The sequence below is a fragment of the Lampris incognitus genome, chromosome 2 (assembly GCF_029633865.1).
Source record: "Lampris incognitus isolate fLamInc1 chromosome 2, fLamInc1.hap2, whole genome shotgun sequence".
Taxonomy (NCBI): Eukaryota; Metazoa; Chordata; class Actinopteri; order Lampriformes; family Lampridae; genus Lampris; species Lampris incognitus.
The window spans coordinates 12,215,882-12,231,721 of NC_079212.1; the positions used below are offsets into that span (position 1 = coordinate 12,215,882).

The 15,840-nt window shown below is 44.1% G+C and overlaps 1 protein-coding gene across 3 annotated transcripts; it reads left to right on the forward strand.

Moving 5' to 3' along the window:
* The first annotated feature begins 6,575 nt into the window (after window positions 1-6,575).
* Window positions 6,576-12,138, forward strand: nr4a1 (nuclear receptor subfamily 4, group A, member 1). Of its 3 annotated transcripts, none has more exons than XM_056272976.1 (7): window positions 6,576-6,684; window positions 7,442-8,238; window positions 8,408-8,537; window positions 8,955-9,118; window positions 9,276-9,478; window positions 10,068-10,246; window positions 10,594-12,137. In XM_056272976.1, exons 2-7 carry the CDS (start codon window positions 7,444-7,446, stop codon window positions 10,848-10,850), a joined length of 1,728 nt encoding a protein of 575 aa, XP_056128951.1. In that variant the 5' UTR covers window positions 6,576-6,684; window positions 7,442-7,443; the 3' UTR covers window positions 10,851-12,137. The 3 variants fall into 3 exon arrangements, with proteins under 3 accessions (XP_056128951.1, XP_056128952.1, XP_056128953.1); XM_056272977.1 differs by having other exon boundaries at window positions 6,590-6,684; window positions 7,410-8,238; window positions 10,594-12,138; XM_056272978.1 differs by having other exon boundaries at window positions 6,595-6,684; window positions 7,465-8,238; window positions 10,594-12,138.
* Window positions 12,139-15,840: the final 3,702 nt, after the last annotated feature.

Consider the following 15,840-nt stretch of genomic DNA (forward strand, 5'->3'; position numbering starts at 1 on the left):
GATCAACTCACTTATATTGGTATGATTAATAATAATACGTAAGTCATGCAAGTCATGCCTAAACATCACTAGAAGCATCATTTAACTGCCTAATGCGGCTCAGGAGAGAATAATGACTGGAAAGGGTTCATACTTGGTCTCATCACTAAATAAACGGGGGGAAACAATCAGTTTTGAGAGAGGACACAAATGAGGGGAAAAGGCACTGATGAGTCCCCCCCCCCCACTTGGGACAGCATTACAGCAAAAAGTTGCATTCTGCTGGTTCTAAAGCTTTACAGAGGAAGGGACTTGGTTGACAAGACGTTTACTTATCTTTATATTCTGGGGCAAAAGTGTGAGACTGCAAGATTTCTCTCCCCACACTGTCACACAACCTTTCTGATGTGTGTTTTTTTCTTTTAAATGAGACATGGAGCACCATGTGTCCATGCAAAACCCCAAATGTTGGCTCCACGTGGAAGCCCAAACCCGAAATTTACAACGAGGCGGATGACATTAGTCCTAAACGAGGAGCTCCAGCTTGTCTCCAACACCTTTCCATGCGTCTGGCAAGTAAACCGTCCAAACCAGAGGTTCGATTCAAATGTTGGTGACGAGTATAAGCTCTGGCCGGCTGCCTCCCCGGCCATCTGACTTCAAAACCGCAGTTTATTCTGGTCATATGAGCACATGTCTCGCACTTCCATACTGCGCCACCAGGTGGAGTATGTACAGTAGACGGCCCATAGTCCCCGTGGCACAAATTTGAGAACCTTGTGTGGACGGGATGGAATGGGGATAGGATGACGCGCGCGCGCGTGTGTGTGTGTGCGCGGGTGGGCGGGTGGGTGGGTGTGTGCCGGGGGGGGAGGGGCTCTTCTACTTAATACCTTTACTTAAGACAATTGTTATCTAATTGCTCTAAGATGCTCACCAACATGTTCCAAAAATGTTTTATTTTCTTATTTTATTTCATTTTTTATTTTTTGTTTGTTTGCAGGGACTCTGCTAAGACATTAGCCGAGTGGAACAAAAACACAACTTCTGAGTGTGAAAATGAAAACGAAGCCTGTGAATAGTCAGACGGTTGTAATTTATGTGATCTATTTTTAAAGCGTCTCTCTTGTATTTGCTTGTGATTACTCTTTTCATCGGAGCCAGGAAAGTGGAACCTGATAAGGACAGTAGTAACTTAAGCCTCCTCAGGGAATGTGGGAGTGATTGAAAGCTCTCGAGCACCGGCTCAAATTTCAGTCAAGGAAAAAAAAAAAGCAAGAAAACAAGGTGCAAGAGCTCGTCACGTTTTGCTCTTGAAATGTGTCAGCCTCGGTAACGGTGGGAATCCGAACACAAACTTCATTTATAGCCCCAAAGTCCCACATATAGTCCAAAGACAAGTGCTGCGATGACGTCAATGGGTTATTCCTGAGCGTCTGAGTGCAAAATACATCTTAGAGTGAACAATTACTGCTTTTGAACGTTGCATTTTCTGCAGAATTTCCACTGCTTCCATGACAAAATCTAAATATGGTTGATGCTTTATCTTGGCAAGGCTTATCGAGATTACAGAGAGTCTGCTTATCTGACTGAACCACTTTTATGTGTGGTGAACCAAGCGGTCACCAGTCTTTATACAGCAGTGTGCTTTCACTAATTTTACGGTTAGCTTGCAAAACTTGACATTAGCCCCTGAGCTGAGGGGATCCTGGTAAAACTGAACGCCGGCGCATTTCAGGGTATTCCGGGGTATTGGTTTGGAGAGAAGAACCACCAGATTCTCTACAAGGACAAACAGCTGTTCAACACAAATATAGCACTCTGAAAGGCAACAGGTGGTGGGTGGAGCTTTGACCACATGTACACATGTGATAATACATAACATGAACACGTGTGTGTGCGTGTGTGCGTGTGTGTGTGAGGGGGGGGGGCGAGGGAGACAAAGAGAAATACATTTTAACAACTGGAAGAATAGATTATAGCTTAGAATAGATTTCCCCCCTTTGCATTCACATACACTTCCCTCTCTTGCCAGCATTCATGCATTGCACATGCAACATTATACAAAACATGGAGACCAACCATAAAGGGAGGGCCAATAACTGCCCAGAAGCCTTTACTGCAAATCTTATTTTTGGGGCGAGGGGTTCAACCCTCTGTCGTTCTGCAAACTACCTCTTCTTCGCTTTGAGTCCACAAAGAAAGGAGATCCAGTGCGGGATAATCCTGCTATTACGTCACATGTGCAAAGTCATTCACAGGCTCATCTTCGATGGAAAGGACAGTGGTGTCTGCTCGAGACTAGAAGTGGTGTCTTAGAAGCCAGAATACAAGATCTATTCCTTCTTCCTCTCGTGGTTAACATGTAACCAGGAATCAGGGGAAACTCTATTGTCATTTCTTTCACGTACTTGCGTCCGCAAAAGAAACGAAGTTTCATTCCTCCCAGCCCACAACAGTGCAACACAAAAGACAAAAACACACGTCCAGATTTCCCAAAAACGACACCACCAAAAACATAGTGTAACGTGCACGGATAAATAGACACTCGCTAGCCCTTGGCTAACGGGTTGGAGCCTGGTTAAGGTTGTTACCCGTGGTGCGGGAGATCCGGGTTCGCGTCCCGACTGCGGCGGTTCCCGGGCTGCCCCCCCGAATTCGCTACAATACAAAAACAAAGAACAAATCAAAAACACATAAACAGTTAACAACAGTCCACTCAGTGCGACACAGTCCAAAAAATATTCCACTGTCCAGAGAATGAACGTCAGCCAGGATGACTGTCGGAACCGCCGGTCTGCATGGGTTAGCAGTTCGCTTAGCCTGCCACGCTTCCGTATCCTGTCAGACTGCCCTCGGTGTTTCCTCTTCGGGCGCAGGGCCGTGGTCCTTGGGCCCACCGGACGCAGAAGACCAGGCTCCCTCAGCCGATCCAACGCTAGCTCTCCCAGCCAGAAACCTTCGACACACCTCCCTCACACTCTACACGACAACACAAATGCAGGCACAGACAAAAACACGTCCGGGTAGCGTGGCGGTCTATTCTGTTACCTACCAACATGGGGATCCCGGTTCGAATCCCTGTGTTACCTCCGGCTTGGTCGGGCGTCCTACAGACACAATTGGCCGTGTCTGCGGGTGGGAAGCCGGATGTGGGTATATGTCCTGGTCGCTACGCTAGCGCCTCCTCTGGTCAGTCGGGGCGCCTGTTCAGGGGGGAGGGGGAACTGGGGGAATAGTGTGACCCTCCTACACACTACATCCCCCTGGCGAAACTCCTCACTGTCAGGTGAAAAGAAGCGACTGGCGACTCCACATGTATTGGAGGAAGCATGTGGTAGTCTGCAGCCCTCCCCGGATCGGCAGAGGGGGTGGAGCAGTGACCAGGATGGCTCGGAAGAGTGGGGTAATTGGCCGGATACAATTGGGGAGAAAAGGGGGAGGGGAAACAAAACACTGCACAGTTCACGCTAGGCGAGGCCGCTGCCAGACCGCCTCGGTTTTTCCTCTCGGGCGCAGCTTCGGGCAGGGCCATGGTCCCTGGGCCCACAGGTCGCAGTAGACCAGGCTCTCTCAGCCAGCCGATCCAACGCTAGCTCTCCCAGCCATTAAATGAAAAAAAAAATCGACGATCAAAATAAAAACTTCACACGATGACACAAACTTAGACGCAGACGTGGACAAAGACACTGCATAGCCAGTACTGGGTGAGGCCGTCGCAAACGTGAGTTCGCGCCGGCATCTTCCCACTCCGGAAGAATGTGTAACCCTACCTGTTTACGAGAGAAGGGAAAAAGCAATAACTACGAGGACCACATTGCCTTCCTCATCCATAAATAGTTTACTTCTGCCAGTATGATAGGAAATTCACAACATCCACTTCCACCATTTCAGTTCGACAAGTGGTCTCCAGCCTTTTAGTGTGACCTGCAGGCAGGATCTGTAATGAGAATGCAAACTCAAACCTATGTCACCTACTTCCCCCTATGCAATAGCTTGTGAATAGCTCTTCCTCACATTAGGGGTCATGATGTTATGAATGCCATTCGGAAGCATGTAATTAGTAAGCCCCTGGCAGCTCAGTTACACTTTGAGAAGATCCAAGTGGGAAGAATTATTGATACTTGAAAGTTTGGAATGTATGACCTGAGAGTAGGACTGAGGCGGTATATACCGATCAGCCAAAACATTAAAAGCACTGACAGGTAAGTGAAAAATATTGATTATCTCATTACAATGGCACCTGTCAAGGGGTGGGATATATTAGGCAGCAAGTGAAAAGTCAGTTCTTGAAGCTGATGAGTTAGAAGCAGAAAAAATGGGGACTTGTAAGGATCTGAGCAACTTTGACAAGAGCCAACTTGTGATGGCTAGACGACTGGGTCAGAGCATCTCCAAAACGACAGGTTTTGTGGGGTGTTCCTGGTATGCTGTGGTCAGTACCTACCAGAAGTGGTCCAAGGAGGGACAACTGGTGAACCGGCGACAGGGTCACGGGCGGCCAAGGCTCATTGATGCATGTCGGGAGCAAAGGCTAACCTGTCTGGTCCGACCCAAAGAAGAGCTACTGTGGCTCAAATTGCTGAAAAAGTTAATGCTGGCTATGATAGACAGGTGTCAGAACACACAGTGCATCACAGCTTGCTGCGTATGAGACTGTAGCCACAGACCGGTCAGAGTGGCCATGATGACCCCTATCCACTGCCGAGAGCACCTTCAATGGGCATGTGAGCGTCAGAACTGGACCATGGAGCAATGGAAGAAGGTGGCCTGGTCTGATGAATCATGTTTTCTTTTGCATCATGTGGACGGTCAGGTGCATGTGTGTCATCCACCTGGGGAAGAGACGGCACCAGGATGGGAAGAAGGCAAGGGGGCAGAGGCAGTATGATGCTCTGGGCATTGTTCTGCTGGGAAACCTTGGGTCCTGGCATTCATGTGGATGTTACTTTGACACGTACCACCTACCTTAACATCGTTGCAGACCAAGTACACCTTTCTTGGCAACGGTATTCCCTGATGGCAGTGGCCTCTTTCAGCAGGATAATGCGCTCTGCTGCACTGCAAAAATTGTCCAGGAAGGGTTTGAGGAACATGACAAAGAGTTCAAGGTGTTGCCTTGGCCTCCAAGTTCCCCAGATCTCAATCCAATCGAGCATCTATGGGATGTGCTGGAAAAACAAGTCCGATCCATGGAGGCCCCACCTCGTAACTTACAGGACTTAAAGGATCTGCTGCTAATGTCTTGGTGCCAGATACCAGAGGACACCTTCAGAGGTCTTGTGGAGTCCATGCCTCTTCGGGTCAGAGCTGTTTTTGCAGCACGACGTGGACCTACACAACATTAGGCAGGTGGTTTTAATGTTTTGACTGATCGGTGTATGTTTGCCAAAGTGATCCAGCCCTGTGTAACAGAGCTTCTCTAGATTTACCTTGTTACCTCTTTTGACCGGGCCTTTCGACCAGGCTTCACCTATAACGAGAGGAATTGTAGTCTACAGAGACTCCATGAGCTGAGGTGTTTTAAACTGCTGCCACTCAACTGCCCTCAATCTACACACTAGCTAGGACAGACAACTGTGTGCCTCAAACAGATCCGGCTACCTCTTATCCGAAATAAAATAATCCCGTTGAAGAGCGCACACCCAAAAATGGCAATCTACGACAAAATCGATACAGACATTTTCCGACCCCTTGTTGTCAACATACGTCTAATCATCTTTTACAAATTATCATTAGAGGTGCACAGTCGAGGTTAATGATAAAGAATAAAGATAACCGATGTCTGATTTTTTTTTCATATCTCCTATAAAGTAACGTAGCAGAAGACTGGTGGTTCAGTTAACAACTTAGTCTACTCGGACCCTCGATATGGAGCATGTAAAGACGTCCACTTCAGCGTGCGCCCTCAAACACTTGTCTTGGTCAACCGAGTTTTCGATTAAAACAACCTTTTATCCTGTGACCCGCAACACTTTCTACGTGATCGTTTCTATTCCATACTAATCACGTTTTATTTTCTACACCCATCTATCTGTTGTGATAAACTATTTTATTATCTCGTGTGCTCTTAAATGTAACGTCTCCCCCCCCCCCGTCTTTTTACTGTACCGTATCCGTTTTATTGTATCGTGTTCTTTTTTGTTTTTGTGCTTGTGACTCTTTTATTAGCCGCTTCCTTCCCATGTAAAACCGAGCTGAGCCGCGTTTCGCGTACGAGCGTATCCTCTACCTATATAAACAAAGTTTATTATCATTACCTCTTTCCACTCTCTAACAGCTGTTCGCTCGCACAATATCCAGCCATTTTGCATATCCCGGCATGTGTGCGTACGTGTGCGTGGACGCGCCTCTGTGTGTGTGTGTGTGTGTGTGCGTGGGTGCGCGTTTCTGTGCAGGGGAGACAATGCTGCGGTTCTTTCACGTCAACGGAATCCCACGAGTGCGTCATCCGGCGACTATTTTCTGAACGCGCGTCGCGATTGGCCGCGACTGGAAAGCTCCCCACCTCTGTGCTGCCATGTATGGAAACCTCTTCTGACGTCATGGGCACAATCCAGCCGGCGCTATAAACGTCCTCCCCCGAACAGGACAGAGGGACTGCTCGTCGGCCGACAGGACCAGAGATGAGTCGAGAGCTTTGCGGATCACAGACAGACTTTTAAAGATCTTTGTTGGAGAATAATAAAGAAACGGACGTGAACGGTAAGTAAACGAAACGAAAACAACAAAAGTGTCGTAAAGTCGCTGCGCTTTTCTGAGCGGCGACGTTATGAAGAAGAAGGAATGACTGATTATTGTTTTCTGCGCGTGTTATTTCTGCCAGGGTGCGAACGCCCGTTATGCTTAAAATGGGTACGACCAACGCTGTAACCCTAAAATTTGGTTAATTCATTTGATTTGAACGTAATTATCCTCCCAAAAAAAGGGGGGTGGGGGTGGGGGGGGCACTATTTCGTGCTACGGTGCAGGTTACAGGTGTTCCGCTCCTTATTTGTTTTGCCTGATAGATTATGAGCGGAAAAAAGTAAAAGAAAAGAAGACGCGTTTCAAAGGCTCGGCGTTTTACTGCGGTTTGACGACAAAATGTTACTAAAAGATTTTACTAAAAAAAAAAAATCTCCCGTTGGGGAAAAAAAAAAACCTTCAACCGTGGATTCTCTTGTTACTCTATCAGACTCGCATCCCACTCGCTCGCATCCCACTCGTTGGCACATTGCCCCCACTCGGAAAGATGACCCCCACACTTTCTAAGCATGTCTAGCACAAGTAAAGAAAGCTTTCTATGATTTCTCAGAGAAGAGACACTAATTTTAGCGCTACTCTCCTTTACTAACCCGAATAAACTCCCTTTGGTAAAACGGATGATATACTCGAAAGTAATCAAGAAGAAAAACTTTGCTGACTACCTTTTTCCTCTAATATCCAAGATTGTTCATTGCATCTTATTGACTTCATGCAGAAATGACCTGTGTCCACCCCCAGCATGGAACTCAGCCATATGAGAACACCATCTGCAGTTCAGAGCTTCAGAATGCGGACTTGATGTCTAGTTTGGCCATGGATATGAACAGCCCGCAGGACCATCTCTCCGCTCCATCCCTGCCCAGCATCGGTTCCCTGGTGGGCACTTACACAGGGGAATTTGACACTTATTCATGTCAGGTTACTGCAGCCTCTGCCCCTGCCCCCACCGGTTCATCATCCGGCCAGGAGTCCCCATTCAAGGTAGACGACTTCCAGGTTTACGGTTGCTACCCCGGCTCATTCACGCTGAGCTATCTGGATGAAGCCCTGTCCTCTGGTGGATCGGATTATTTTGGCAGTCCTGCCTCCGCGTCATCTCCCTCTGCCCTTGGCTTCCAGAGTCACTCAACATCTGCATGGGATTCAGCCTTTGGTCCCTACTCTCCCACAGCAGGATACTGGGCAGCTGATAAGACCTCAGCACCACACCCACCCTCTTTCTTCACCTTTGGCTCAGCGTCTGTGGAGGATATGTCTCCACTGGGCCAGTCCCAGTTAGCAGAGCAGGATCCCTTTACTTTGACCCAGCAGCATGCATTGCCCCTGACCTTTGCCCCCTTGGGACTGGAGCAAACGGGCACCTTGGATGGTGTTGATCAGCTAGAAGACAACCTATCACCCAAAACAAAAAGTCCCGGTGGAAATGAGGGACGCTGTGCTGTGTGTGGGGACAATGCCTCCTGTCAGCACTATGGGGTTCGCACCTGTGAGGGATGCAAAGGGTTTTTTAAGGTAATCAGATCTGTCCTGTCTGAGTATATTCCTATCTGCTCAGGAACAATTTAGATATGTATTTCGTAAAAAGAGAAAGAAGTAGAATTTGACTGAAGGTTATAGCTTAGAATCTCTAGTGGAGTAAAGCAAATTACTGATGAGCAACTTTTATGTTTGTATTTTCCAGCGTACGGTACAAAAGAATTCCAAGTATGTTTGCCTTGCCAACAAGGATTGTCCCGTGGACAAGCGGCGACGGAATCGGTGCCAGTTCTGCCGTTTCCAGAAGTGCCTTGCTGTGGGCATGGTGAAGGAGGGTAAGTTCTGTGAATATAATATACAAGATAAGCAAAGTCACACAAAACGGAGCAAACGATGACAGCAGTAGGAAGTTCGACATCAAAGCAGCAAGGACTGAGCCAAGTTAAATAGTGACTCAACAAAGCAAAGGCAGCTTCTTACTGAGTCTGTAACAGCTAAAATCCTTTTGAGGAGTTCCAATGAGGACAGAGCCAAAAACACACAGAAACATGCATACAGTAGATGCATTTTGTCTAATTTATTGTTGTCCTTGGGGATAGAAAATATTAAAATGAAAAATTGTTAATGTATTTTTCCATGACACATGCGAGATACATTCGATCAGGAACTAATGAAGTCAATTAGTGTAACTGCAACGAAATTCCTGAGGCAAAACTGGTGTTGACTGTCACTTCAAATACTCTTTTTCTCAGTTGTAAGAACAGACAGCCTTAAGGGGAGAAGAGGTCGTTTGCCTTCTAAGCCCAAGGTCATCCAGGACCAGATGACAACGGTATCTCCAGTGAGCATGATAGCTTCTCTTGTGAGAGCACATATCGACTCAAACCCGGGCCTTGGCAAACTGGATTACTCTAAAGTGAGAGCAAATGGAATATTTCCCCTTTTGGTTTGGTTTTTTTTTCTTGCGTTCTTTGATCTGTTGTAGGCAAGTAAATGAGAGTGATTAAATTTCATACCAAAAGAGACACCAAGCAGCTACCATACTAACAGATCAGAACTTATCTCATTTTCAGTACCAGGACACAGTTTCCAACCTGTCACAGAAAGAGGACGCTGATGACATCAAACAATTTTATGACCTCCTCACTGCCTCTTTGGAAGTTATCAGGAAATGGGCAACGAGCGTCCCAGGATTCTCTGAGTTCTGCCCAGAGGACCAGGACCTTCTGCTGGAATCTGCATTTGTCGAATTATTCATCCTGAGGCTTGCATACAGGTGAGAAATCTGTGCTGTGAAAGGTTTTTCTTGGATTTTCTGCCATGAATTTGACACGGTAACTTACCATAAATATTTGAGATGCTAATTTGATTCAAAAACACCTGGAAAGAATTCATGATGAGCAACATCTTATCACATATACCGGCCTCAAATGGCAAAGGACAGATAAGAAAATATGTTGTCTCATATACTCCAAAAGACCCTTAACATCATTTGGTACAAAGTGGCCTTTGGGGACACCAAATGTGCATTTTGGAGATCTGCCTCTGCTTATCCATAGTGAAATCAATGTACAGTTCTCATAGCTTGGTGCTATATAATCAAATTTGGGGAGGCCAATGGTGAGACTAATAGCAACAGCTCCACTGAGTCATAGGTTCAAGAGACAAAACCTAAGAATGTTATTTTCACTCAAATAATGATTTCTGATTTACGCAAAGCTAAAATTCAATTTACACTGTGTTCTGAGCATCTGAAACTCCATTTCAGTCATGCTTTGGTTAAATCTGACACTTCAGGGACAAACTACAAAAGGATCCCTTTTTTGAGAGACCACGATTATTCAACCCTGTTTTTCATTTTGAAGGTCCAATCCAGACACGGACAAGCTCATCTTCTGTAATGGTGCTGTGCTTCACAAGATGCAATGTGTCAGAGGTTTTGGAGACTGGATTGACTCCATCATGGAGTTTTCTCAAAGCCTCCATCGCATGAAGCTGGACGTTTCTTCCTTTTCCTGCCTCACGACTCTGGTCATGATCACTGGTGAGAGCTTTGGCAATGGATTATGTTGTGTTGCATGTGCCCCACCAATGCATCTGTCTTCACTTGCTAAGATTTCTCAAATATAAATCTGAACCAAACTCTAGCGTAGATTAACTGAAAACAAAAGTTACACCTTTCATAAAAACTTTGAAGACTTCTCAGAAATATTCTACCTACTGAGCAAGCAAAAACTGTGTTTGAAAGTGTGTTGCATTTAATACTGTGTTTTTTTTTATTCTTAAAATGTTCCTGAGTTTGGAGAGAAATAATCAAGCTTACGATAATGCCATAATCAGCTAAAGCTACCTCGGCTCTTACATGTATGTTCTCCTATATTCCTTTCTTAGACCGCCATGGTCTCAAAGAGCCCAAGCGTGTGGAGGACATGCAGAACCAACTTATCACCTGCCTTAAAGATCACGTCTCAGGCTGCGCGTCTGACTCTTTGCGGCCCAATTACTTGTCCAGACTACTTGGGAAGCTGCCTGAACTTAGGACACTATGCACACAGGGCTTCCAGCGAATTTTTTACCTCAAATTGGAAGATCTTGTTCCACCGCCACCCATAGTGGAAAAGATTTTCATGGACACACTTCCTTTTTGAGAGAGGGGGACTGATCCACTGTGAATCTGGAGCACATGCGAACAGGACAAAAGGACTGAACACTTATATCTCAAGTGGTACAAAAAAAGATACTGAAAGATGTCAAGAAGAATAAGATGCCTTAAGGACTATACAGCACCAGAGGAAGACTGCGGTTTCTAAATCATAAATCTCTGTAATAGTTCAATAGCCTCTTATTCATCTGAATGCTTTCCGGTCTCGAGAAAACGTCTCTGAGGATCTTGTATAAATGAGTGTAGGAGTGGTTATGAACATTATATAGTGGCAGTATTTCTAGTGTCCGATCAGATGTTCTGAAGAGGTGTTGAGAGAGAAAAGGTAACAGTCCAAGGTAACATGACATGATATCTGACATGATGTAATCATAATTGTCACTTTGTTTTTCCAAGAGATGTTGTATTCTATAGATAAAGAGAGTCAGGCCACGCCCTGGACCAAAAGGAGACTGTTTACATACCACAATATGGAATTTTAACCGCAAGTTTCTGATGAATAGGAAAGTTACAGAAGTTAAATGATTGCACTTTCAAAGCAGTTACAAATATAATCCAAATGATATTTGTGCCATTATCTCAAAGGGGGTATAATAGCAAAATGTTTTATTTTTGCAACAGAAATACCTTGCCATAGCTAGATAGTTGTTTCAGATTAGCTGTAGACTTGTAGGTACTGTAGATTGCCTTCGACAGTTAGAGGAAGCATTATGGTGATGTGTGTGACTTGAACATGTAATCTGCAATTAGGGAGAAATTAATTCAGGTGTTCCAGCGGTGTTTCTGTATATACATTTATACAAGGAATCTTTATGTCACCCACACGGGACTTTTCTGCCCCCCCCCCCCAAACAGCGCACTTGACTTAAAGCCATGAGACATTTAAAAATGTATGACATCTGTCACCCAAGGCTGGAGGTTGCTTTTTTTATTGCCACCGGATATTTTGGTGACAATAAAGTAGGCAAGGCTTATTTTGACAAACGTCATTTAAGTGTCATGAAAATACATGACAGATATCACAGAGCAGCTAATATGTACCATCCAGTTTTGAAGACAGTCTTACACACTGCTTTTATTTGTACATTATGTTCAATCTGTTTCAAATGTATTGGTGTTTTTACTGCATGAATTTGCATTTACACACTGATAAATTTTAACTTTTATCTTGGGCATTTCATTTTTACATGAGATAGAAATATGAAACATATATTGCAGCTTAGCATTAAATAAAATATGTTGAACTGCCCATCCCTACTGTTTCTGTGATTTTATTTCAATGTTTAGAAAAAGAACCATTTACTATCCGCTAGTTTATTTACGTTGAAATAGTATAAATTGTTTTAATGACTGGCATGCAGATGTTCTGATTTTCTATTTTATGTAGTGGCCTACGTAAGTTTGAAACACTATGTATTGAAAAGATGCCACTCGAACTTATGGCATGATGTAGTTTGGGATCCTAGATAGCGTCTGAATTTTAGTTTTGCAGAACCAGAAGAAAGTAGACATTTGTCAGCAAAGTGCTTGACATATGGGATCATTTGCGACAGCCTCAAAAAGTAATACAGGTCACAAGAGTTTCAAGTCTCTAATGCTGTCATTCTGACAACAGGTGCAAAAAGAAGGCTATAAGCCTGAGTCAAGTATGACTATTCTTTTTATTGTGGAAACCGAAATCAACAAATGGCACCAGATCAGTACATGCTGTTGAAAAAGGTTCACCCTCAGTTATGTGCTGGTCTCTTTTTAGAAAGCTACGGTATTCCCTCTCCGGTCTCAAGTAGCTTAGACTACTTCATCATTGTACACTGTGGCATCTTCACATGCATGGGGATATCAAAACGTGAACGTAGACTTGCATGCCTAGAGTGAATGCTATGGGAAAGCTGCTATAAGTCAAAGCTATAAAAGATTATTTATAGATTACACAGGTGCTACAGCTGATATATGAACAACGTATATATATATATGCATATGGGCGGCATGGCTCCGAGGTAGAACAGGTCGTCTAATAAACAGAAGGTCACTCGTTCTATCCCTGGCTCCTCCAGAGAGCGCGTTGAAGTGTCCTTGAGCAAGACACTAAACCCCTAACTGCTCCTGATGAGCAGGTTGGCACCTTGCATGACAGCCTCCGCCATCAGTGTGTGAATGTGTGTGTGAATGAGCGAATGTGCGGCATACCTTGTAAAGCACTTTGAGTGGTCAGTAGACTAAAAAAGCGCTATGTATATGAATGCAGTCCACTTACCAACATTGATATCAGTGACTTTACTCTTTACAAAGCCACTGGGTATCCATCATCAACTGTAATTTGCCCAAAACGCAATAAACATCCTGGAATAATCGTGTGGCAACAAGAGAGACCAAGTTTAGCTATATACCTCAAGTCACATCACTGTGAGAGAAATTTGTGAGTAACGGTGTTGAATCCAACTCAATTTATAACTCTGTGGCCTATTTTTCCTTAAATGATTTGTTCTGATGATATCCTATTAAGTTATAGCGGCGGCATTTACAGGCTAGCATTTGCAAATCAATACCTACAATATATGGATAAAAAAAACTACATGCTAATACGTCTTTGCCAATATGTGGTCAAGCAAAGCCCTCCTGGAGAACTCAAACCAATTCAGGGGGAATGAAGAAAGCTTGGGAGAAAGCTTCCCAAAATATTATTTCAAGATAAAAATTATTTATGCTGACAAACCCGGGCTGGGAGCTCTTTTTGGACAGTTTTGACTACTTTGCTAATCTGCACAACCCTGTGTGTCAGCCAAGGCAAGCGATGACAGGTTTTAGCTTTAGAGAAATAGGTTCAAGGGACAGTTGAGCACCATTGGTCAATCAGTGGTCTTCCCTCTGCAGCTGTAGCCATTCTGTGTGCACTGGAAGTGTGGCCATGTCATCCCTGTACTTGGCAACTGGTAAGTTGTCAATATATCTGTGCACCAATGTCACCAAGACAGATTCCTGTAAATTTGTTGTTCTTGGTATTAATAGAGATTCTGACATTTCAGTCCTTTGTCACAAGGCATTAAGAGGCCGACTGATAAAGCAGATACCCCATGTCAAGACCCATGGGCTGTAGCCATCGACAGTTCATCCTTATATGGTAACGCCACAAGATAACAAAACTTGTTTAATTCCTCCTCAATATAGTATCTGCAATGGGAAAGAGAAATGATCAGACAACAAAAATGATCTAATGGAGCTAGGAAATGTCTTATGTTCACGTAGAAACTGTCCAGCAAGAGTAACCAGAAGAAGCCACCATTGCTCTCATTTCAGTTTATTCGTGTTGCGAGGCCAACAGCTCAACAGCAACAATGGCATATGTACAACGTTTTTTTAATCATTCACATACCCATCCTGATCAGAGAATGAGAAGGGTAGAAACCCAATTGCAATTTTTTTTTTGAGAAGAGTAGGCAAATCTGATGATAATGAAGGATTTTAAGGGAGAACGACGGGTTTCGCGGGTCTGTTCCAGAGCCCCAGCCGTCGACCACACATTGTAGGTGTGAGCATATGAGAATGTTACAATTATAAAACAAGACTGGCAGGGAGGCTTCGGTTTCACTTGCAGGCGACAAGCCTTAGAAGTATGCCTGAAACATGTTTGCAGCCTGTCCAACCGCTAGCCTGGGCATGAGAAGCTTCGCAAGGGTCACATCTCAGTGCGACATAAGCTCGAAGCTGAGAGCAAACTTAAGTAGACCGGTCCTGTTTTGTGAAATGTCCGAAAGTCAGCAGCAACAGCAGCAGCAACAGCAGGTTACCCTTTGTATAGCTGAATGATATTGAAATATAGGTAAATATTATTCAAACATCATCGATCAATTGAACAGTCTCAAAGATAAAGCTAGGGTTCCTCTATCATCCGTTAGTGTGTGCTTTTTTTTTTTGACATGCATTTCTTAAATCTTTAGAGTAAAACTATCTAAAAATACTCCGACTGAATTTTTAAAATGACAAATTCAGAGATAGGGTTAGGGAGGAAGTCTCACCTGAGAACGATTATGTTTCTATCTTCTACAATGTAATCCCCCTGTCTTCCTTGTCTCAGCACTCTCTCAAGTCATACTAGTGTCCTGTACCAGACACTCACCCTGGTACTGGCAGTACCAAGACTATTTGATTTCATTTTATGTTCCTGTTTTTCAAAAATGCAGCCAGGCACTTGGCATTAGGCTACTAACCAAACAGCAAAAGGGTATGCATTACAACCAACCCTGCATTAATCGTTAAGATTGCATGATTATTTTAAAGGAAAAGAAAGAATGGACTGTCTTGGTCAGAATTATGCAACTGGGAGCAAACTCCAATGCCCCAATTACACACTTTTAAGAGATCTCTTTTATGTATTTTATTTACAGAGCCTGGCAACATGTCTTTCTGCCAGAGGTATTGGATGCAATGACATGGAGAGGTGGGTTTTACTGGGCAGGCGTTCTCATGGAAGGACATATAATACTTAGATCTACCAAGGAATAGTCTGGCCAGTCTGAATGCGACTTGTGCTTTAAGCGCAACACATTCTGTATAGTTAATAATGGATATACATCTGAACAGATTTGGTGCTTCATCAGAGATGGAAGTCATTGCTGATGAACTCCTCAAAGTTCAGACAAATGAACTCTTCAGAGTTTAGGCCCCTGCATGTACACAGTGTTCTAAGGAGTCATATTTGGTCTTTACAGATGGTGACATGGCAGCGGAGTAGTCATCTGAACACTTCCAATAATAGCAAGAATAAAAATAGACAGTCATCACATGAAATCAATAATGCCACTTAGATACTAGAGAGAGTGTTGGTAGGCTTGCCTCACCCTTGGATAAGCATTACACTTGGCAGTCTGGGCTAATTTATATAGCTCCCACCTGAAACTTAAATAAATGCTTACTCAATGTAATTTCTACAATCAAAAATAGTGTGACGATAGATAATGAACGATGACATGCCAACTTAG